This window comes from Nelusetta ayraudi, unplaced genomic scaffold, assembly GCF_046127955.1.
Source record: "Nelusetta ayraudi isolate G7.1 ecotype Tasmania unplaced genomic scaffold, CSIRO-AGI_Nayr_v1 ptg000027l, whole genome shotgun sequence".
NCBI lineage: Eukaryota > Metazoa > Chordata > Actinopteri > Tetraodontiformes > Monacanthidae > Nelusetta > Nelusetta ayraudi.
This window is the reverse complement of record NW_027466077.1, coordinates 110,001-132,178: the sequence shown is the minus strand read 5'-3', so window position 1 is coordinate 132,178 and position 22,178 is coordinate 110,001. Positions and strand designations below refer to the sequence as shown.

General features: G+C 47.5%; 1 protein-coding gene across 4 annotated transcripts in view; it reads left to right on the top strand.

Moving 5' to 3' along the window:
* Positions 1-22,178, top strand: part of abcc9 (ATP-binding cassette, sub-family C (CFTR/MRP), member 9) — a 35,113-nt gene that overhangs the window by 12,404 nt on the left and 531 nt on the right. The window contains exons 14-43 of one of the 4 annotated variants that reach the window (XM_076029893.1): positions 174-214; positions 319-461; positions 675-783; positions 865-972; positions 2,843-2,915; positions 3,017-3,122; positions 3,527-3,565; positions 4,894-4,932; positions 6,925-7,026; positions 7,763-7,847; positions 7,943-8,023; positions 9,367-9,504; positions 9,581-9,706; positions 9,789-9,888; positions 9,982-10,055; positions 10,134-10,313; positions 11,101-11,252; positions 11,343-11,412; positions 12,032-12,189; positions 12,280-12,372; positions 13,193-13,295; positions 13,379-13,483; positions 13,564-13,684; positions 15,331-15,461; positions 16,503-16,581; positions 18,723-18,831; positions 19,797-19,900; positions 20,128-20,261; positions 20,372-20,434; positions 21,359-21,686. In XM_076029893.1, coding sequence (XP_075886008.1) covers positions 174-214; positions 319-461; positions 675-783; positions 865-972; positions 2,843-2,915; positions 3,017-3,122; positions 3,527-3,565; positions 4,894-4,932; positions 6,925-7,026; positions 7,763-7,847; positions 7,943-8,023; positions 9,367-9,504; positions 9,581-9,706; positions 9,789-9,888; positions 9,982-10,055; positions 10,134-10,313; positions 11,101-11,252; positions 11,343-11,412; positions 12,032-12,189; positions 12,280-12,372; positions 13,193-13,295; positions 13,379-13,483; positions 13,564-13,684; positions 15,331-15,461; positions 16,503-16,581; positions 18,723-18,831; positions 19,797-19,900; positions 20,128-20,261; positions 20,372-20,434; positions 21,359-21,496 — 3,104 coding nt within the window. In that variant the 3' untranslated portion in view covers positions 21,497-21,686. Of the gene's footprint in view, positions 1-173; positions 215-318; positions 462-674; positions 784-864; positions 973-2,842; positions 2,916-3,016; positions 3,123-3,526; positions 3,566-4,893; positions 4,933-6,924; positions 7,027-7,762; positions 7,848-7,942; positions 8,024-9,366; positions 9,505-9,580; positions 9,707-9,788; positions 9,889-9,981; positions 10,056-10,133; positions 10,314-11,100; positions 11,253-11,342; positions 11,413-12,031; positions 12,190-12,279; positions 12,373-13,192; positions 13,296-13,378; positions 13,484-13,563; positions 13,685-15,330; positions 15,462-16,502; positions 16,582-18,722; positions 18,832-19,796; positions 19,901-20,127; positions 20,262-20,371; positions 20,435-21,358; positions 21,687-22,178 lie in introns of those variants that run through there. The other 3 variants (XM_076029891.1, XM_076029894.1, XM_076029892.1) reach the window with 3 other exon arrangements.

Genomic DNA, 22,178 nt, shown 5'->3' with positions numbered 1-22,178 from the left:
AATAAAAGATATCAGTGCCCTTTGTGACATCACAGAAGGCTGATGTCACAAATGCAGCAGACTTATTGATAGATGGATTTTTGTTGTTGTATTGATGGAAAAAAAAACACCTCTTGATTCATTTAAAAGAATGAAGTTGTGGACTAAAACTTTTTCTCTCCTCCCATCTTCAGTTTTCATGAACGCTGCGATTCCCATTGCCGCCGTTCTCGCGGTGAGACTCCTCCCACTTTCCCTTCCCAACATTCTGCTTTTGCTGATACCACATCAAACCTCCTTTCTTTGATTTTTGATTTTGTTTTGTTTTTTGTCTTCCAGACTTTTGTGACCCAACATATCTACTACAAAACCGTCCCCAAACCCTTCGAGGCCTTCGCCGCCCTGGCGCTCTTCCACATCCTGGTCACGCCCCTCTTCCTGCTCTCCACCGTTGTCCGATTCGCCGTCAAGGCCCTGGTCAGGTGAGGCGCCCCTCCGGAGTGGAAGTGCTGCGGGTGTCGAGGTGTTGTGGCTCCAGCGATAAGTCTGATTAAAGCAGCGCGGTGGCGAGACAACAAAACTCCTAAACTTCTATCGCAACAGTTACGCTCACTTATGGCTCGGCTTTTACGTGTGTGTGTGTGTGTGTGTGTGTGTGTGTGTGTGTGTGTGTGTGTGTGTGTGTGTGTGTGTAGCGTCCAGAAGCTCGGTGAGTTTCTCCAGAGCGACGAAATCGGAGACGACAGCTGGAGGAACGGAGACCTGCTGGTCAACCTGGAGGCCGGGAAGAAGCACTACGGGATGGTGAGTGTCGACAAGCACGTGGCAGAGACACAATAAAAAAAGCGGAGCTGCGGTGAAAAGTGTCCGACAACCTGTCTGCAGACCAAGGCCATCAACAGGAAGCAGCCGCTGCGCTACCAGATGGACAACTACCAGCAGCCAACCAGGCGGCTGTTGAGACCCACCGAGACGGAGGAGGCGGCCGTGAAGGTCAGAAGGTCGCGTGCCGGGAAACACAGCCGACCGAGTCAGAGAGCAAAAAGCCCAAAGATGGCCTGATAAAGTGATGTTCTTAGTATTCAATAGAGAATTTCACTCTGTCCTGGTTCGAAGAAACCTTTTCCCTCAAAGTCCAAGGCCCTGGAGTTTAATTACATTAATGGCAGTAATGACTCGCGGAAGAGTGATGATCCCTGCAGACTGCAGACATTAAGAAATTTTCAAAATAAAAGTATCATTATCCTCCACCTCCTCTTCCTCCTGCTCTTCGTCCTCTTCTTCCTCCTCCTCCTCCTCCTCCTCTTCCTCCTGTTCGTCCTTCTGCTCCTCCTCCTGTTTCTTCTCCTCCTCCTCTTCTTCCTCCTGCAGCTTCCTCCTCCTTTTCTTCCTCCTCCTCCTCCTCCTTCTGCTCCTCCTCCTGTTTCTCCTTCTCCTCTCCTCTTCTTCCTCCTCCCCCTCCTCTTCCTAACTCCTTTTCTTCCTCCTCCTCCTCTTCCTCCTGGACCTCCTCTTTCTCCACCTCTTCCTCCTCATTCTCCTCCTCATGCTCCTGTTCCTCCTCTTCCTCATTCTGCTCCTCCTCCTGTTTCTCCTCCTCCTCTCCTTTTCCTCTTCCTCCTCTTCTTCCTCCTTCTCCTCCTCCTCCCCTCATCCTCCTCCTCTTCCTCTTCCTCCTCCTTCTTCTCCTCCTCCTCTCCTCCTCTTCCTCCTGTTCCTGTTCTTCTTTCTCTTCCTCCTACTTCTCCTCCTCCTCCTCCTCGTCCTCCTCGTCGTCCAGCAACAGCCGTCGTTTGTTTAACCCCGACGGTCGCCGGCAGCTGCTCCGTCTCCTCGTTGCGTCGGCGCGACGTCGTCTTCCCAGGAAGTGCAACATTCACACGAGAACCCGCTGCCCCCTAAAGGCCATGGCGAACGTGTCCCGACATTTTCTCAGAGGGCCGCCGCTCTTCCTGCCTCTTCCCTCTGGAGAGAGGAGCGCCGCCACCGCCGCCGCTGCTCATTAGCCGCGGAAAATTTCTATTTTTCTTCTTCTTCCCCAAACGGTGGCCGCCGCCACCGGCGCCACCGCCTTGTCCCGCTCATCCCGAAGCTACCGGGCCGGGTTGCCGGGCAGGACCAGGTTTATTCTGAGTCTGCGGCCGTTTCAGATGTGAACCAGCTGACCTTGCGAGTGACCCCCCCCCCCCCCCCCCCCCCCACCACCACCACCACACCCCACTTTGTTCCCTCCGCTCGTGTTTGTTTTTTTGCCTTCCACGTAAAAAAGAACTTCCTGAAATTATTACATAAGAGCAAATATTTAGACCATAACCTAAAAATTCCAGGATTTTCTTTCCTGATCAACTGTGGTTAATCACGAGTTCCAGCATAGCAGAAGACTACTAGTATAATAGTAGTCAAACTTTAAATCTGTGACTGAAGTAATTGCGAGTTGTGTGTATTTTCCAGGGCACGTTGATGTTTTTGAGTCTTTCTGGGCCTGCAGGGAGGCTGCGGTGGAGGAGTCATCCGATAAAATAATCTCGTGGGGGAGGTGGTGGTGGTGGAGGGGGGGCAAAGGGGGGTTAACAAATAAATGCAACAGATAGGAGGAATGTAAACAGGAAGCCGGGTGACAGATCACTGAACGCGGATTAGCTGCGACGCTCCGTGTTTTCCGGGAATGTTCAGTCTGTGCTGCGGTGGTCCGAGACCCCCCAGAGACCCCTCACGCTGAGGACGCCGCTGACTTGTTCATGAGTTTATTTTAATGATTTTTTTTTGGTGACGTTGATGCCTGGCGTGAGAGCAGCTCCACGGCACGTTCGCGGCCTCTCGTGGCCTCTCTGACGTGACGACTGACGTGTTTGGTTGTGTGCAGGTGACCAACGGATTCTTCACCTGGGGAAGCAACCTGTCCACGCTGTCCGACATCAACATCCGCATCCCTACAGGTGGCGCTGTGAAAAGCTGTTTGCGCGCAATCGGACTAGAAAAGCAGCGCGGAAGATGTTTTAAAGATGATTTTTTTTTTTTTTTTGAACGTCGTGTGCAGGTCAGCTGACCATGATCGTGGGCCAGGTGGGTTGTGGGAAATCCTCGCTGCTGCTGGCCATGCTGGGCGAGATGCAGACCATTGAGGGGAGAGTCTACTGGAGCAAGTGAGGCCACACACACACACACAACACCACAACACAGCACGACACGTACACCATCCAACAGCTGCACATCTTTTGTCTCATCCTCCTCCTGGACGAGGTCCTTTAATTCTTCATGTGCCGCTGCTGCCGGCGTCTGAAGTCACTGCGAGGCTGATCAGAGTTTCCATTACTGCCACTCGCTGGCCCGCGAATGACTCATCAGGAGGCCTTTAAACACAAGAAAGCCTCCACATCTCCGAGCCTTTGACCCGGAAAGCAGCACAAACCTTCAAGCTCTTCAGGATAATGTGTGTGTGTATGTGAGAGAGAGACAGAGAGAGAAAGAGAGAGAGAGTGTGTGTGTGTGTGTGTGTTTGAGTCTTTTCTTTCCTGTCTCTTTACCTCCTTCGTTCTTGCTGCATTAGGCTGCCTGATTGTGTGGCGCCCCCCGACTGGAACATCAGGTACTGCAGCCTCTGGCCCCTCCGTCATCATCATCCCATCGAGCCCATCGGCATTTCTCATTCGTTTGGCCTCATTCATTTTGCCACCTAACGTTTAATTCACATCAGGCGACTCCATCATGCTTAAGCCCCCTCCCCCCCGACCATAACCTCCTCCGCCTCCCCTTCCCCGCCCCTCCGTGCCACATCAACTGCACATTAACTCGGAATGTGTAGGGATATACAAAAAATAGTTTGGAAGGTCATCAGCAGCGGTTTCCACCGTCTGCAGTACTTTGACTGGCCAGCAGGGGGCACCTCCACCAGACACCGAGAAAATTGGCCTGCCTCCTTCCCGATTTTCCTCGTCAAATTTGGGGAAACACTTCAAGGTTTTGTGTTGAGTTTTCTTGACATCTTTATTCTGAAATTCAACGATTCCGACTTTTCTACGTCTTTCAACGACTCCCGATGTATCCGCTAGCAGCTAACACGGTGACATGCTTCGAAGTGTGCCGTCGCTCTAGAGAATGGAATGGAATGGAATTAGCATTTATTTGTCACATGGGAGAGGATGGGAAAAAAACCAACTCTCAGACCATCCAGACTATGCTCCTGAGAGGGAGTACGGTGTGCGACTGGGAATAAAACCTCAGCAACGTAGCCACGTGTAACAACACTACATAACACGGAGCCTCGATAGACTCGCAACGGGCGGAGAGGTGAGTTGTACCAGTGTAGGTAGGCAGCCGGCCTCCAGCCGCAGCCATTGAGGCGGAGCCACGTGCTCCGCCTCAATGGCTCAGGGCTCAATGCATCCGGAAGAAGGAGTCGAAGGAGACTTTGCCAGGTTCACTCCAGACCTGCTTCAGCTTTGTCCACTTCTGGCCCCTCGAACGCCCCGTCGACCTTTGCAAGACAGAGACTCCTGTAGCTTGAGGCCGCGTGTGCTTTTTAATTCCTGGGAAACAATCTCCACCGTATGGAAACACACACACACACACACACACACACGCAGCTGCCCACAGGCGATGAGCTGTTGTTGGAGGAGCGGCCACGCCCGATGACGTCAGCCACGTGGCTCTTCTTCTTCTCTGCTGGGTGGGAGGCTTAATGGGATTAGTGTCTTCATCGTCGGCTCTTCAGCATGAAATCACGTCCGTCTCCCTTTCTGTTTGTTTTTTCTTCCTCCCTCCCCGTGTTTCCTGCTCGCTCGCTTTCTTGCCCTCGGCCTCCCCTCGGCGCCCCCGCCCCCTCCCCGAACCCACTCCCACCTCCCCCTCCACCCTCCACCCTTCACTTCTTTCTTACGGATGGCTGTTCTGACGCCGCTGCCGTGACTTTGACAGTTGGTCAGAGGCGGAGGAGTCTGGCGAAGACATCAGGAGGTACAGCTGTCGCCCGTCGCCGTGCAGCTTGTGATGATCATGTGACCCCCGGTGCTCCCCTCGTCTCTCTTTACATCCATCCAGATAATAACTGCCTCCATCCATCCATCAATCCCTTTATCGCTCTTTACTGCAGCAGTTTGATTCTCGTGGACACACACACACACACACACACACACACACACACACAATCACAATGTTAGTGTCACAAGTTTCATCATGTCTTTATTTTTAGATAATTAAAAAAATATATATATTTTTTTTTTAATTGACTTGAATTGAATTCTTTATTCAAGCATAAAAAACACAAATACCGTATACAAAATGAGATAAGAAGACAGAAAAAAATACTAGCTTAAAACTCAAAGAAAACATATGTACAGAAACTTCAATATGCTTGAAAAGAAGTAAAGAGAAGTACAAAAGTTATTTAAATCTCCCCCCTATTCACTTCACATTTCATCTGCATCTCAATGCAGTCTTCATCAAAATCAAAACAAGATATTATATGTATATTATATAAATACTATAAACATTATGCACACTATTACATTAGATGATGAATATTGTATACATGCTACACATTGAATATTATACACTCTTATTACCATACTCCCTATACAAAATATGAACACTAATTATATACACAATACCTTATTGTTACAGTATATTACAGTACAATATTACAGCATCACATAAAAGCACCAGAAATATAATACTAAATAAGACCATCTATCTATATTCCCACTGTTTTTACCTATAATATATATTTAGATATATAATACAATATTTTATTTAAAATAGAAAATACAAAAAAAAAAATATTTTTTTGTATTTTCTATTTTAAATAAAATATTGTATAATTTTTTTTTCAAAGAAGTTGGGAGCATGACTGGACACTAGAAGGGAAAAATCCTGAAGCAAAAAAATGAAGTAGCCAGAAATCTTTTTTTCGATGTTCTGGCTTTCTGATTGGTTCTTTGCTGCGTCAGTCAGAAAGACATCGTGATTCTCTCCGTCACTTTCAGTCGCACTTTTTTAAGGATTCCCAAGCAAAAATAATGAATAATGCAAGCTGATCGATCAGGTTGCATTATTGATTATTGATCGATCCACATTCCTGCTCCTGCTTCTGCTGCTGCGTTTCTCTTTAATGTGTGTGTGTGTGTGTGTGTGTGTGTGTGTGTGTGTGAGTGTTCAGGACCAGCAGCCTGTGCACGGCGCCGTCTCCTCAGGGACTGGATTTAAAACACACTTAATGTTTATTTCACCGACTCCCGGCGAAGTGCCGTGGCTGCTGTCCCTGTTGACCGTCTGACCTTCTGACCTTCCGACCCCCCATCGTGCCTTGTCGTTGCTGTCGCTGTTGGTGTTGTTGTTGTCGTGGTAACTGTTGCTCCTGTTGCTGTTGTTGTGTTGTTGGTGACGACCTCTCGTAGTCATTAATCATTAACTCGATCCGTCCTCCTTCGCTCGCTCATATGTTATTTATTTATTTATTTTTTTAATGATATGCTGTAAATATCCGGTGAAGCCATGGAGCCGCACCCTCCATCCCCTGCTTCCCCTCCGGTTCTGTGTGTCGTAGGGCGACAGACGTACTGATCCGACTGCGGCATTCCTCCTCCGCTCATTAATTGCTCTATTTCTCTATTAATGCTATCTGAGATTATCATTTCATTTCAGTTTATTTTCAAACAAGGCCTGAAGCAGAAACAAATAAGTGCTCTCACAAAAGAGTGGAACATATTCCAATTTACTTATAATAATAATGATCATATTATTAACATTTTCTACAAGGTTCCAAAGTGGTGTCGCAGTTGTGGGGGCAAATAATAATTTTGTTTAAAAAAAAAAAGAATGAAAGTCACAGCCTGAATCTGATCAGTACTGCTGCTCTGTGTCGCCCCGTCGAGGCTGCGATCTTCAGCTCGCACCTCACAGTGTGTGTGTGTGTGTGTGTGTGTGTGTGTGTGTCTGTCCCTCCCTCAGTAAGAACAGGTACTCGGTGGCCTACGCCGCCCAGAAGTCATGGCTGCTCAACGCCACGGTGGAGGAGAACATCACCTTTGGCAGCCCCTTCAGCAAGCAGCGGTGAGAGGAGACCTCGTCTGCCGCCTCTCGTCTGCCGCAAATTCTTGAGTCTATTTTAATTCTGTTCATGGTGTTGATGTGTCTTGTGTCCTCTTTAAAACTTCTGAACTGTCTTTTTTTTTTTTTTTTAATCTATCTGTACTCTGACCTTGAGTTTCCTGAAAGGTGCCTTTGAACATAATGTATGTAATGTATTATTATTATTATTGTTAGTCGTAGCAGTAGCTGCGTTTCCATTACAGATTTTCGCAAAATAAAATTTCTAAAATTTCGACAAAGTGCAGCGCGACTTGCAGGTGTTTCCATTGAATGGTGCGAAGCGCATAAGCCGTAATTCTCCGAGAATTACGTTTGCTTTTGTTTGTTTACGTTTGGTTGCTGTCAAGAATGGTTGTTATATTTTTCTCTTTGATTACTTGTAAAAATATTCCGTCTCCTCCTCCGTCCAAACCTAAGGTGCCATTTTCACTTGAAGTGAACTGGTCACGTGACCCCGTATGTCACATCCGCTGACGTGTAAATGCAAAGAAAGTGTTTCCATGACACTTTTGCGATATACCTCCATATGGATACGTCTGAAAAACACCTAGAGCGTAAAAAAATTAGCCATATCTGAGAGGTTTTTCCATGACCATATTTAGATTTTGCACAATTTTAGGGGTCATGGAAACTCTTCTTCTTCTTCTTCTTCTTCTTCTTCTTCTTCTTCAATGACCAGTCTGTTTTTTTTCCCCAGGTACAAAGCGGTAATCGACGCCTGCTCCCTGCAGCCCGACATTGACCTGCTGCCCTTTGGCGACCAGACTGAGATCGGAGAGCGGGTAGGCGGGGCCTGTTGACTGCAGGGGGGAGAGATCAGTGTGGTGATGATGTCATCTCATCTTCTTCTTCTCCTCCTCCTCTTGCTGCCACTCAGGGCATCAACCTGAGCGGAGGCCAGCGGCAGAGGATCTGCGTGGGCCGAGCGCTCTACCAGAACACCAACATCGTCTTCCTGGTGAGCTTCAAGGAGGGAATCTCCAAATTCCTCTCCTATTAGTCCATCTGTTTCTCTCTCTCTCTCTCTCTCTCTCTCTCTCTCTCTCTCTCTCTCTCTCACTCTCTCTCTCTCTCTCTCGAGTTTCTTTATGATGGATTTTTTTTTCTTGTGAAATGAAACGTCGGGTCCGGCCTCTGGGACGAGGAGTTGTCCGTTTGCATAACTTCCCGGTGCCATCGCCGCCGACGTCGCACATTAAAAACCCATTAGGGGCCTTTATTTTCACACACTCATCACACTTTGTTAAGTCTGGACAGACAGCTGTGTGTGTGTGTGTGTGTGTGTGTGTTGCTGCTAATTACATTAGCTGCCAAAGTGCAGCTGTGGTCGGAACTCTTCTTCTCTTGATTAAAGCATCACGTCATGGCGACAGTATAAATCTTGTAAGTCGCCGTCGGTGTTGCTCGGACGTGCCGCTATAGCGCCGACACGCCCGGCGACGGTCCTCGCCGGTGAGACAACGCGGCCAACGGCGAGCTGGAAACCCAGTGAGATCAGCCGCAGGCGGACGAGGACTCTTCAGTTCGTCAGGGCTTCGTTCACGTCCATATTTGATTTATTTTTATTTGTCTCTTTTGAAATTGGAAGGCTGTAGAACTCCAAAACAGCTGTGACAAAGCACTTCTTATTTTTTTTGCTACAGCGTTCCTTTTTATATGTATTTTTAACAACTCAAACAAAATAGATTCAATCACATTTGTGATTTGAGCTCAAATCAACATTCTGAAAAAAACAACAAACAAACATACATTATGTATAATATTTCAGTGAGTAGCTTTAAAGATTAAGTAAGTAATATTTGGAGATTTTTAAGAAGAAACAGCAACATTGAGTAGTAAAAGTAGTAACAGTTTCGATTGCAGCGTCTGTCACTCTCTCCTCCTGAGCTTGCCAGTGAACTACAGTCGTTGATGTATTTGAAGACGCGAACAGTCACCCTAATTACGAAACACGCTGTCAGGCAGCTGGATTGTCCACACCGGGCTTCCTTAGAAATATGGTGGCGCAAGATGGCAGCTACCAGGGAACAAGACCCTTATTGCTCTATGGATATTATATATATATATATATGACAATGCTTCTCAGGGGAGGAAAAAAACAAATTACTTTTATTGTGCTGCGATTGTGCACTTTTGGTAATGTATTGAAGAGCAGTATATTAAGCTTTTACCAATTTAAAAATCATAAATCAAGCCAAATATTACACACTGGACCTTTAATACTTGAAGCTAAATCAGTTGACCTCACTTGACCCCTCCCTCTGCCCCTTCCCACCATCCCGCCGGGCTGCCTCTGATTAGGACGACCCCTTCTCAGCGCTGGACATCCACCTGAGCGACCACCTGATGCAGGAAGGGATCCTCAAGTTCCTGCAGGACGACAAGCGGACGGTGGTCCTGGTCACCCACAAGCTGCAGTACCTCATCCACGCTGACTGGGTAGGCGGAGCGCCCAGAGAGCCCCTCCCACCAGGGTGCGGGTGGATCACGTTTAGGTGTTGATGTTGTCTTGCAGATCATAGCCATGAAGGAGGGCACGGTACTGCGGGAGGGGACCCTGAAGGACATCCAGACCCACGACGTGGAGCTGTACGACCACTGGAAGACCCTGATGAACCGGCAGGACCAGGAGCTGGAGAAGGCAGGAGGCAAAGAACAGTTCTTGGGTCTGGAGCTGAAGACTCAGAGGGCTCATGTGTGCTTGTGTGTGTGTGTGTGTGCAGGACATCCAGCAGGAGAGTCTGACACTGCTGGAGAGGAAGACTTTGAGGAGGGCCTTCTACTCCAGGGATGCCAAGAACCAGCTGGACGACGACGAGGAAGGTGACCCACTCACTTCTGCTCCTCCTCCCATTTATCCTCTTTATCACCATCAAGGTCCCTCAGTTGTTTGATTCTTTTCTTCCACATTATCAGAGGAGGAAGAGGAGGAGGAAGAAGACGACAACATGTCCACCACCACCAGCCGAGGAGCCAAGATTCCCTGGAAGGTTTGGACCGAAACCCCGCCCCTTTCCAATCCCCCGCCAAGTCCATTGACCAATCAGCCACTCCCCCCTACCCCTCAGGTGTGCTGGTGCTACCTGTCCTCCGGCGGCTGCCTCATGGTCTTCATGATGGTCTCCACCAAGCTCCTCAAGCACCTGGTCATCGTGGCCATCGACTGCTGGCTGGCGCTGTGGACGTCGTCCAAGAGCAGCAAAGTCTGCATCAATGAGACGTGGCTCGCCCCCCCCGAGATGCCCAACGTACGAGCACCGCACACCTCCTCGTCAAAGATCAGAGTCACCCGTTTCCATGATGAGTTCACTCCAAATCTTCCACAAACTCCCAAACCCTTCGGGGTTTTTTTTCCTAATCCAGTCAATGGAATCATAATTTGGTATTTTATATTGGGTTCGAGGGTTCAAGGTAGCTTCATCGTCAATTCTGCAATATGTGTAACACATACAGAGGTTCGGAATAGTGTTTCTCAAGGCCTCACGTTGTTGCATTTACTATATATATATATATATATATTTATATATAAATATATATATATATATGTATATATATATACATATATATATAAATAAGCCACCTGTTCAAACTGGCTTATACTTAATCCTTTTCTGTTCTTTTTTTCAAGTGTCCAAAAAAGCGCTATATAAGTCTAATGTATTATTATTGTTATTATTATATATATATGTGTATAATATACTGTATCTATATTTTTTCAGTCTATATCTAAATTTCGTTTCTCAAAATGATTTTAAAACATAGATTGCAACCAATTCTGGTCTCTAAAACAAATAATAAATTTCACTATTTCACCATTTTTACTGCTAATTGACTTTTGCTAGTATGTTATTGTGCATCAGTTGTGACTCAGAGCGGCTTCTGCTCTGTTAGTGCTGCTGAACTGGACCTTGGAAAAATTGCAATGTAGAAAGGAAATCAATTTTTTTTGAATTTTTTGCAATGCAGCGAAGGCCTGAGATGAACTGTCTGCCTGTCTGTCTGTCTGACCCGTCCGTCTGTCCGTCTGTCCCGCAGGACTGGCAGTGCCTGCAGGTCTTCATCGCCCTCTGCGCCGCCGGCATCACGCTCTGCCTCGTCACCTCGCTCACCGTGGAGTTCCTGGGCCTGTCGGCTGCCACCTCCCTGCACCACAACCTGCTCAACAAGATCATCCACGCCCCGCTCAGGTGAAGCCTCACAGCGAGACCGCCCACCCGCTAGACCTAGGCCACGCCCACCTCACACGCTGGTCCTGCGTTTGTCTCGTGTCCTCCCAGGTTCTTTGACGTCACTCCTCTGGGTCAGATCCTCAATAGGTTCTCGGCCGACACCAACATCATCGACCAGGTGTGTGGAAGCCCCTCCCCACTCCTTCCTGATGCCCCCGACCCACACACACACACACACACACAAGCTGCGTTTCCATGACAGTTTTTTGCAAAATAAAATTTCGACAAACAAACAAAATTAAAAAATAGTTTGCGATAAAATCTGCATTTCCATGTTGTTTGCTGTCAAGAATGCTTGTTATATTTTTCTCTTTGATTACTTGTAAAAAAAACATTTGGTCTCCTCCTTAGTCCAATCATAACGCACCATTTCCATTTGAAGTGAACTGGTCACGTGACCCCTACGTCACGTCCGCTGACGTGTAAATGCGAAAAAAGTGTTTCCATGACAGTTTCGTGATAAATCTCTATATCGACACGTCATGAGAGCATCAAACCTTTTAGCCACATTTGAGAGGTTTTTCCAAGTTTAGGCGTGCGTTTCCATGACCTATGACAATTTATTTCTTTTCTTTTATTTTTGTCATTGTCATTAATGAATCTAAATAAATGCAAGTGTGATTGCAAAAGAATAGCAACAGAATGAAACTACATTTCACCGTGTTGGTGACCCCCGCTCTAACCCCCCCCCCCCCCCCCCCCCTCCTCGTACCCGACCCCTCTGCTCCACTCACCAGCACATCCCTCCCACCCTGGAGTCTCTGACCAGATCCTCGCTGCTGGTGCTGTCGGCCATCTGCGTCATCTCCACCATCACGCCCATCTTCCTGGCCGCCCTGGTGCCGCTGGCTGTGGCCTTCTACTTCATCCAGAAGTACTTCCGGGTGGCCTCCAAGTGAGTGTCGCCCGGGTGGGTTGGAGCTCGCCCACGTGGCAGTCAGAGGTCTAGAAAAGTGTCTTTTTTCTCTCTTCCTCCAACCTCCAGGGACCTTCAGGACCTGGACGACTCCACCCAGCTGCCTCTGCTCTGCCACTTCTCAGAGACGGCTGAAGGCCTCACCACCATCAGAGCGTTCAGGTAACACACACGCACACACACTGACTTGTTGCTTCCTCTCTGGACCTCCTGTTGCTGAAAACATGAAAAGATGTGCTTTTATTTCATTAATAGTTTCGCTGTTTATTTTTCTTCTTTTCTTTTGTTCGTTTAAACTTCAAATTATTCATTTGATCGATTGAGTTTCCAACCAAGTGGAAAAGCCAAGTGGAGCGTGCACACGTGGCTCCGCCCATTCTCCTCAGAGGGTCCTGGTTGGTCAGAGAAATTCTGATGGGATGAAACCCAACCAGATTGTAGCTTAGCTCTGTTTCTCATCGTAGCTGCCGTCCAACTTTAAAACAGCTCTCACGCTTTCTTCTCCTCCTCCTCCTCTTCCTCTTCCTTCTGTCGTCCCACAGGACATCCTCTCCCCCTTACACACACACACACACACACACACACACACACACACACACAGACTGACAGTGGATGTGGTAAAAGGACACAGACTCACTGGCTATGATCACATTGTTCCCATCAGCTCCACGTTCTGGTTTGCATCCAAACCGAGTCTGGTTTTAGTGGCCAGTGATTTTTTTTTTTCTACTTTTATTTAAAATTTCTGTAACTAAATCGGAGGTGCAGCAACTCTGGCAATGCACAGCTTAATCGAGTTGAGCTCATAATCCGATTCGACGACTTCTCTCCTTGTCCCCGGACAGACGCAGCTGAGAAAATCGAATTATGACGAGAACGTTTCCTCCTCCCCAACACTAGGGGGCGAAATCAGTCTCGTCAGCGCGTTCATTTCCAGTTAACCTCGCGATACAACGCTGGTGTCTGTCGTGTCCCTCCGCAGACACGAGGCCCGTTTCAAGCAGCGGATGCTGGAGCTGACTGACACCAACAACACGGCCTACCTCTTCCTCTCTGCTGCCAACCGCTGGCTGGAGGTCCGAACGGTCAGTCTGCCGCCTCGTCACGTGACCTGCTGGGGGCGCAGAGTGTTCGCGAGTGAGCATCCAGCCTCTGTGTGTGTGTGCAGGACTACCTGGGCGCTGTGATCGTGCTGTCAGCAGCCGGCGCCGCCATCTGGACCAAGACCTGCAGCCTGGGCCTGGCCGGGCTCGGACTCACCTACGCCCTCACCGTGAGTCTCTCGATCACCGTCGGCCCAGGTTGATTTTTTTTCTTTCCTTTTTCGAGCGTCCCTTTTGCGTGCGTGTGCAGGCCACCAATTACCTGAACTGGGTGGTGAGGAACCTGGCCGACCTGGAGGTCCAGATGGCGGCGGTGAAGAAGGTCAACAGCTTCCTGAGCACCGAGTCGGAGAACTACGATGGATCCATGGGTGAGAAAGGCCAAAGGGGTGGCAAAAGTATTTGTACATTCTGTACTGAAGTAGACGAACAGATACTTGTGTCAAAACAAAAAATACTCCACTGGTAAAAAAAAGAGGAGTGATTCAACTCCTTTACGCGAGTGAAAGTCAGGAATCACAGCTTCTTGGAATTCATTAAAAAGTAAAAAATATTATATTTTTTGTCAATCAATGCAACAATGCATTGGTTCATAAGCCAAGGTGCTCTAAAATAATCTATATTTTCAATATATTGAACATCGCAGCAGCAGATTCCAAGTGGCTCCACTTCCCGCAACAACAACAAAATACATAATAAGTCAATTAGTTTTACTTATATCTTTTAAACCACCTTGTTTTTCCAATGGAAGGAGGCAGTGTAGGCAGTAAAGGTTTTAAAATAGATCCCTGAAAAATCAACTTGATTACACTAAAGAAGTATTTGTACTTTGCTACTTCCCACCTCTGCTGAGTAGTATATACATTTACATTTATAGTCCTTTACTCTATGTGTGTGTATGTGTGTGAGAGAGAGAGAGAGAGAGGGAGGGCGATGCTCACGGTGTGTTTTATTTAGACCAGTTTTATTTGTTGAGGAGGAGTCAAAGTTTCTGGGACGACGAAACACGAACCATCCAAGAATTCCTTCTTGGCAGGGGTGATTAAAAAAAAAAGAAAATAAAAACCGAGGGCTTATCTGGCTGCCTGTTGGCGTGCGTCGTTTCCAACCATGCCACCCGTCAAACCAAACCTCTTTAAAAATTTCCAAATGAAAAAAGAAAGGAGTTATTTCTGGAGGCGGAACGAGAAACAGCGGCTGAACGTGAAGTTGATGGATGAGCGGCGATAGCCGTCCTGCGTTGCTCGACGTCTCCTTTTTTGTCCCTTTATGCAAAAATGACAAAGTTGCAAAACAAGGAAAGCGCCGCCAGAGAGCCAACAATCTGCATCACGTCTGATGTCATCACGCAGATATACGGGCCATTCTGCAGAACTGGTGCAACGTCACAGTTGGAAACATCTCGAAGGAAATGGGTCTTTTCCCCAGAACCTTTCGTGTGTGTTAGTTGCGTAATATCCAAGGTCCACATTTCTGCTATTTACACAGTTGATTCTCATTTTGTATTTTCGAAATTTTTCACGACCGAAACACAACTAAATATCAAATAAAATGAAGGGTTATATTGATGTATTAAAATTGTGATTACATCTACCTTGTAAATATATTTTTTGAAATTTTATTTTTGAAAATTCACAGGAAAATTAAAAACGATATAATTTTAACAAAAATTTTAATTTTAAGCGTAATTAATCAGAATCATTGGATTTTTAATCCAATAGAATAATAGAATAATGTAATATAATAATCATAATAATAACAATATAATAATGCACCTGGATAGCTATATATAGCTATGTATAGCTATATATAGCTATCCAGGTGCATGATGGGAAGTGTGGAGACCCCGGAGGTCGCAGCAGATCTTTAACGGGACACTTTTACGGCTGTGTACTGCAGTCCTGACTGTAAACCTTAACAACAGCGGGAAAAAAACAGAGTGAAAGCAGAGGGGGCGTGGCCTCTTCCTGCACCTGTCATATCTCTCTCTCTCTCTCTCTCTCGCCCTCTCCCCCAGACTCCGCCCAGGTACCCGAGAACTGGCCCCAGGACGGCGAGATCAAGATCCAGGACCTGTGCGTGCGCTACGACCCCATGCTCAAGCCGGTGCTCAAACACGTCAACGCCTACATCAAACCCGGCCAGAAGGTAATTAGCGGGCGGCCGCGAAGGTGGGCGGAGCCTGGCGGCGGCGGCGACATTTTTCCCGCCGTGTTTTCGCTGAACTTTCGGCGACTTCTTTTTTTTTCTTTTCCTTCCCTCGTTCTTACGTAACGTTGCGAAGACACTCAGGACGCCAGCGTCGCGTTCGCGCGCTGCTGTCAGGAGAGACAGCGTTATTTCACACGGTGGTGAGAAAACGGCGAGGGTTTCTTTTTCTCTTTACTGTGCAATTTGATTTTAACACACGATACACAAGCGTCACAGCTGGTGGAGGCTGAAACCAGAGCACACTGGGTTTTTCTGATTTTTGTCAAATGTTCTTTTTCAAGCGGTTTTATTCAATAGTCATAATAATAATAATAATAATAATAATAATAATAATAATAATAATAATACAAGAATAAACACCTTCTCGAGGTCACCCTACAGTTATTTATTTAGCCCTCTGTTTACAGCCTCCTCCTCTGAAAACTGACTGCGCGACCTTCTGCCCCATTACAATGGGGACAGAGTCTCAGTGGGCGGGGCCAACACCTGTTTGGAGGTCTGGCCACTAACCTGACCTGAGACAGAGGGAAAACGGGTATCCCTGCACATCCCTCTGTGACATCACAGTGGGCTGGCGACCAGATCAGTGTGTTTCAGAACTAATTGTTGGACGACACGTTAAGAGATTGATCTCAAAGTCGCGCGCCTCCTCCTGCCGTCTTGTCGAGAGGAGCCGGGTGGCCGTGTGGAATGTCCGGAGGTCCACCACCACCACCTCCTCCTCCACCACCACCTCCTCCTTCTCGCTGAACTTCTTCCTCTGAAATCACAGCCATGTGCCTCCAATTAGGTCGGAGCTGAGAGTTGGAGAGCTGGGACCTCGTCCCGGCCTGCCAGGCCGTCAGCCCGCCGTTATCACACAGGTGTCCCATGTCTCGTCGTTGTGTCACACCGATTGAACTATTCTTCTTCTTCTCCTCCTCCTCCTCCTCCTCCTTCTCCTCCTCGTCCTCCTCCCTGTCTTTCTGCGGCCACTAGGTGGGGATCTGCGGTCGCACGGGCAGCGGCAAGTCCTCGCTGTCGTTGGCCTTCTTCAACATGGTGGACATGTTCGAAGGTCAGTCTGTCTCACGTCAGCATGTCTTTTACCTATAGTATAAAAATACTATATGTTAGTAGTAAAAAAAAAAGAAGGAAAAAGTAAATAAAAATAAGACAAGGATGTAGTTAGAACATTGTAAAATACTATAAGAATATTACAGGAATGTTGTAAAAAAAAAAAAATCTAAACTAAATCAAAAAATTTAACTACAAGAACGTAGTAATAATAAAAAAAGATCATAATGATAAAAAACAATACTCCAGGAATAAGTCGGCATCATTCTGGGAACTCTGTCCGGATGTTTGGGAAGAAAACTTTAATGGTGCGACAGCGAGAGACGTTGTGGCTCTCGCAGCTGCGCAGTCTTTCACACTTCACTCTTTCACTCCTCATCCTCAAAGTGTGAGCCGTATGTCTGCCGCACCTGCAACTGACTCGCATTAAAACCTGACTTGCCTCAGAAATCTGCAGGGCGACTTTGCAACGTCGTTTGGTTCGAATTTTCCCTCCATTTTGCCATCAGTAAATTTCAAAATGCGTGAGTGTATGGAGCAATAGAGCAATAAAGTAATGATTTTACCAATAGAATTTTTGGCTCCGACTGAGGGAGACCCCGTAGATAAAAAATAAATTCTAAAGACTTTGTCGACCTTGAAAATTCATTAGGAGAACCAGGAGCAGAAGCAGGACTATTGGGTGAGGAGAGGCAGAGCGGCCGAGCTGCTGGCAGCGCTTCCAGTTTATACGTTGGACAAACTGTTTATTTAAGTCTCCCTCCGAACATTCCTGCTGCCTTCAAACACTCTTTGGACTCACTTCAGCCCAAAGCCCGGCGCCTCTTTTTGTTCTGGGTGGGTGTCGTGTCGCGTCGAGGTTCCTGCCGAGAGCTCCTGAAGTGGAACTCTTCACCGCTCCGCCGCTAAAGCAACCACTTGCTCCATTTTCCCGAAGCCGTTCCCTGGACGCCCCTCTGGCAGTCGTAAAATCTCGGAACTCTCAGTTTTATTTACTGGCGTCTGCAGGCGACTGGTAATAGTGCCCACTCTGTCTGTAGTCTGGACCGGGACGACGGCTGCGAGACTGATTGTTCAGGCGCGGATGAGATCACGCACTTTTTTCCATACACACAGCTGGGTAGACAATACTTTATCGCTAAATAAAGAGGCTTTGCTTCCATATAAAGTCGTGAAATGACTGCACTGAACTACTCTATTTATTTATTTTTTGTTACCCTGCAAATGTAAATGGAAGAAATGAAACCCATTTTAAACATTTGGATGTGAAATATTTTTGGTTTGTGCAGGATGTCGAAATTCGAAGGTTTAAATTCTTATGAAAGCCCTTAAATAGCCTCTTTTTTCTTGTCAGTTTTAAAATATTTGTGCTTCTACACACACACACACACACACACACACGTACAAGTACAGACAATGAAGCAGGAGTGTGAAGCTGCTGATGTGTTTCCCTCCTCCTGACATTTAAGCCTCCAGCCTGTGAGCTCACTGCCTCTGCATGCTGCTGCACTCCCTTCACTGAGTGCCGGCTGGCGGCATTCAGTGAAGGTGTAATTGCACGGTTTGGCCACCAGGTCAAATGAGCTTCAGTAGGAGGACGAGACACCCAACTTTAATTAATTAATGAATTTGTTTCTTTTTCTTCTTTTTTTATACGGACGCTTTAATGGTCACTAACCCCGTTCCGATAGCCGTCTGATTGGTTAACATGTGTGTCCATTAGAGGGAGCCACACTGTCCCGCGTTTGGAACGTCACCTGCAGCTCGCAAAATCTTGCCTCCCTAAAGTTGCCTTCTCTTCTTCGCTGCTTTCTTCTCATCAACTCTAGCTGCGTTTCCATGACAGTTTTTCGCAAAATAAAAGTGGTATTAATTTGCGGGTGTTTCCATTGAATGGTCTGAAGCACATAAGATGTAATTCTCGTAAAATCCCGTCCCGCGAGATTTACGAGAATTACTCATTACCAGTTTTATATTGTGATATTTAGGTTTTGCGCAATTCCAGGGGTAATGGAAACGCAGCTACTGCTCCACACCGCCTCCCGTTGGTTTCCTGTGGTACTGTAAAACCTCAGGTTGCGAAACGTTTACGCGTCATTGTTGTTCTGGAGGTGTGACTGTGGCTTTGCTTCTTCGCTGCAGGGAAGATCATCATCGACGGGATTGACATCTGCAAGCTTCCCCTGCAGACGCTCCGGTCCAGGCTTTCCATCATCCTGCAGGACCCGGTGCTGTTCAGCGGATCAATCAGGTGCAACACACACCCGGCGGTTTCCACCTGATCTCTCTTCCAGCAACAGCCAGCAAAAATAAGCCGATGAGTTCTCGAAGCGCCGCTGCCACCATCTCCTCTTCCTCCTCCTCCCCCCCGAGTCATGTGACAACAGAGTCCCAGCTGCGGGTCGAGCGGTCGGGATCCCAGCGGGAACTCGGGACTCGGACCTAATCTGACTTTTTGTCCGGGACCGAGAAGGTCGCCTTCTTCTCTCTCTCTCTCTCTCCCTCCGCTCTGTCACCGGCGTTGGCGACCTCGCCGTGTTTGTGTTACCAGACGACTTGGTGACTCTGTGTTTATTATAAAAGACAAAGAGCATGTGCTGTTTGTTTGGACAGATACTCTGCGTGTGTGTGGCTGCTACACACTGACGCACTCAGATGGAGAGTCACCCCCTGATAATGGCTGCATTAAATCCCGAAACAACATAGTGTGAATGACATTGAGCCGCAAGAAACTCGAAAACTGTCATGTTTTATTAGCCCGATGAGCTAACAGCATGCTACAGCAGCACCATTAAACAGGCAAAAAAAAAAAAAATTGGCCACCACTGTTGCAAACGTTTTAGTTTGCTTCATTATAATATGTATATATATATGTATATATACATATATATATATATATATATATATATACAAATATATGTATATATACATATATATATACATATATATATATATATCCCGCAGTATTTTTACATTTACTAGATTAATCATAAAGTGATATGTATAGTGCAATAAAGATATCTTATCTTATCTTATCAAATCGTACAATAGATAAAGTGCTTTCAGCTGCCATGCCACAAGTGGCCACTAGGGGGGGCGGGGGCGGAGGGACTGGCAGTGCGGCTAAGTACCCTCACCAGATCTGAACTCCAGTTGAGTTTATCGTCGCATTCCCTGCACAAACTGAGCGCCGGCTGTCGACTCCGCCCCCTGCAGGTTCAACCTGGACCCCGAGAAGATGTGCACCGACGACCGCCTGTGGGAGGCGCTAGAGATCGCTCAGCTGAAGAACATGGTGAAGGCTCTGCCCGGAGGACTCGGTAGGAGGTTCTTCTGTCTTTACACTCTGATGATGATGATGATGATGGTGATGGTGATGACGATGGTGATTAGGGATGCACTGAGGTCAATAACAGTATTGGGTATTGGTCACGATATCGGGGTTGAGTGCTCTCTGCTCAACACTGTGTGTGTGTGTGTGTGTGTGTGTGTGTGTGTGTGTGTGTGTGTGTGTGTGTGTGTGTGTGTGTGTGTGTGTGTGTTGCAGACGCGGTGGTGACGGAGGGCGGTGAGAACTTCAGTGTGGGCCAGCGGCAGCTCTTCTGTCTGGCCCGGGCCTTCGTGAGGAAGAGCAGCATCTTCATCATGGACGAGGCCACGGCCTCCATCGACATGGCCACGGTGAGACGCCACGCTTCTTTGTCGTTTGTGTGTGTGTGTGTGTGTGTGTGTGTGTGTGTGTGTGTGTGTGTTGTTCCAGCTAATAACCAGCCCTCCGTCCATTCTTGCAGGAGAACATCCTGCAGAAGGTCGTCATGACGGCGTTTGCCGACCGGACCGTCGTCACCATCGCAGTGAGTCGTCTCTCCGCCTCCTTCCTTCCTTCCTTCCTGCCTTCCTTCCTCTGGTTTCAGATGGTGCCGGGAAGCAGGAAGTGGGACACAAAGTGAAGTCCGACTGGTGTTTTTTGGGTTTGTGGGATGCTGATTGGTGCAGCCACAGAGCTCTTCTTCTGTCCTCCGCGTGTCTCCTCTGCCTTTTCCTGAGGAGCATCGATCGCTTCTCTTCCTCCTCCTCCTTCTCCTCCTCCTCCACCACCTTTTCCTCACACTAACTGTTATTCCAAACTGCTAATATTCCTGATTTTTGTCTCTCTGTGGTTCTGTCTCACTTTTCCCTCATTCCTTTCTTCCCTTTGACTGACTGTTTTCTCGCCCTCCTTCCTTCCTTCCTTCCTTCCACCCTCGTCCTTCCCTCTCTTCCTTCCTTCCTCCCTTCCTCCATCCCTCACTTCCTTCCTTCCTTCCTTCCTTCTTTTCTTTCATCCTTCCTTTCTCTCTCCCTCCCTCCCTCCCTCCCTTTTTCTTCCTTCTTTCCTTTCATCCTTCCTTCCTTTCCTCCCTCCCTCCCTTCCTCCCTTGCTTCCTTCCTCCCTTCCTCCATCCCTTCCTCCCTCACTTCCTTCCTTCTTTCTTTTCTTTCATCCTTCCTTTCTCCCTCCCTTTTTTCTTCCTTCTTTCCTTTCATCCTTCCTTCCTTTCTTCCCTCCCTTCCTTCCTCTCTTGCTTCCTTCCCTCCTCCCTCCCTTCCTCCCTTCCTCCATCCCTTCCTCCCTCCCTTGCTTCCTTCCCTCCTCCCTTCCTTCCTCCCTCCCTCCCTCCCTTCCTTCCTTTCTTCCGTCTTTCCTTTCATCCTTCCTTCCTTTTCTTCCTCCCTTTCTCCCTTCCTCCTTCCTTCCCTTCCTCCTTCCTCTCTCCTTCTCCCCGTCCCTCCTGCAGCACCGTGTCTCCTCCATCCTTGATGCTGAGCAGGTGCTGGTCTTGTCCTCAGGGATCCTGGTGGAAAACGACTCTGCTCTCAGCCTGCTGGGCCAGGAGGAGAGCCTCTTTAGCGTGCTAGTCAGGACTCACAAGTAGAGCCGGGCCGAACCGTCTGCTCTTCTCGCTGTTACTTTTCTATTTTTCTACCTTCTGTTTGTTTGTTTGTCTGGTCCTCTTTTTTTCCCGTCTGGTCCTGCTGAAGCTTCACTGCCACTGAGAGCCTGGTTGGTATCAAGACACGTCGTCATGCATGCTGCTGTTCACAGGTGTCGTGTCGATGCACTGAATCCTTTCAAAAAAATAAAATAAAATAAAATAAAATAGGGCACTGGTACTGGTCCTCAGCAGCAGGTTTAGCAACCCGCTGTAAACAACAGGCTAAATGTGCTGCTTTCTGGAGATGTAGGATCAGCAAATTGTCTAAAAAGTGTCCAGAAAATTGGACTTTTACGTTTGAGTGTTTTTTCATGTGCAGCAGCTAGACGAGAATAACGCAACACATCTAGCGGTTAACAAACTAACAGTTTTACTTCTTGACTGGATACCTGTGTTTGTGTGTTGATGGCGTTCCCGTCGGTGTGTCGAACCAATGAACTGACATCAGTGAAACTCAGATCAAATCTCATCCGCATCTCAAAATGAATGGCCAGTTTTTTTGTTTGTTTGTTTGTTTGTTTTGTTTTAAATGATCAAACCCACAACTCTGTCAGCAGCACGACCGTCCAGGTTGTTCAGTTTCTGACTTTTCGTGCGTTTTCTTTTTTGCGGCTAATGTGGC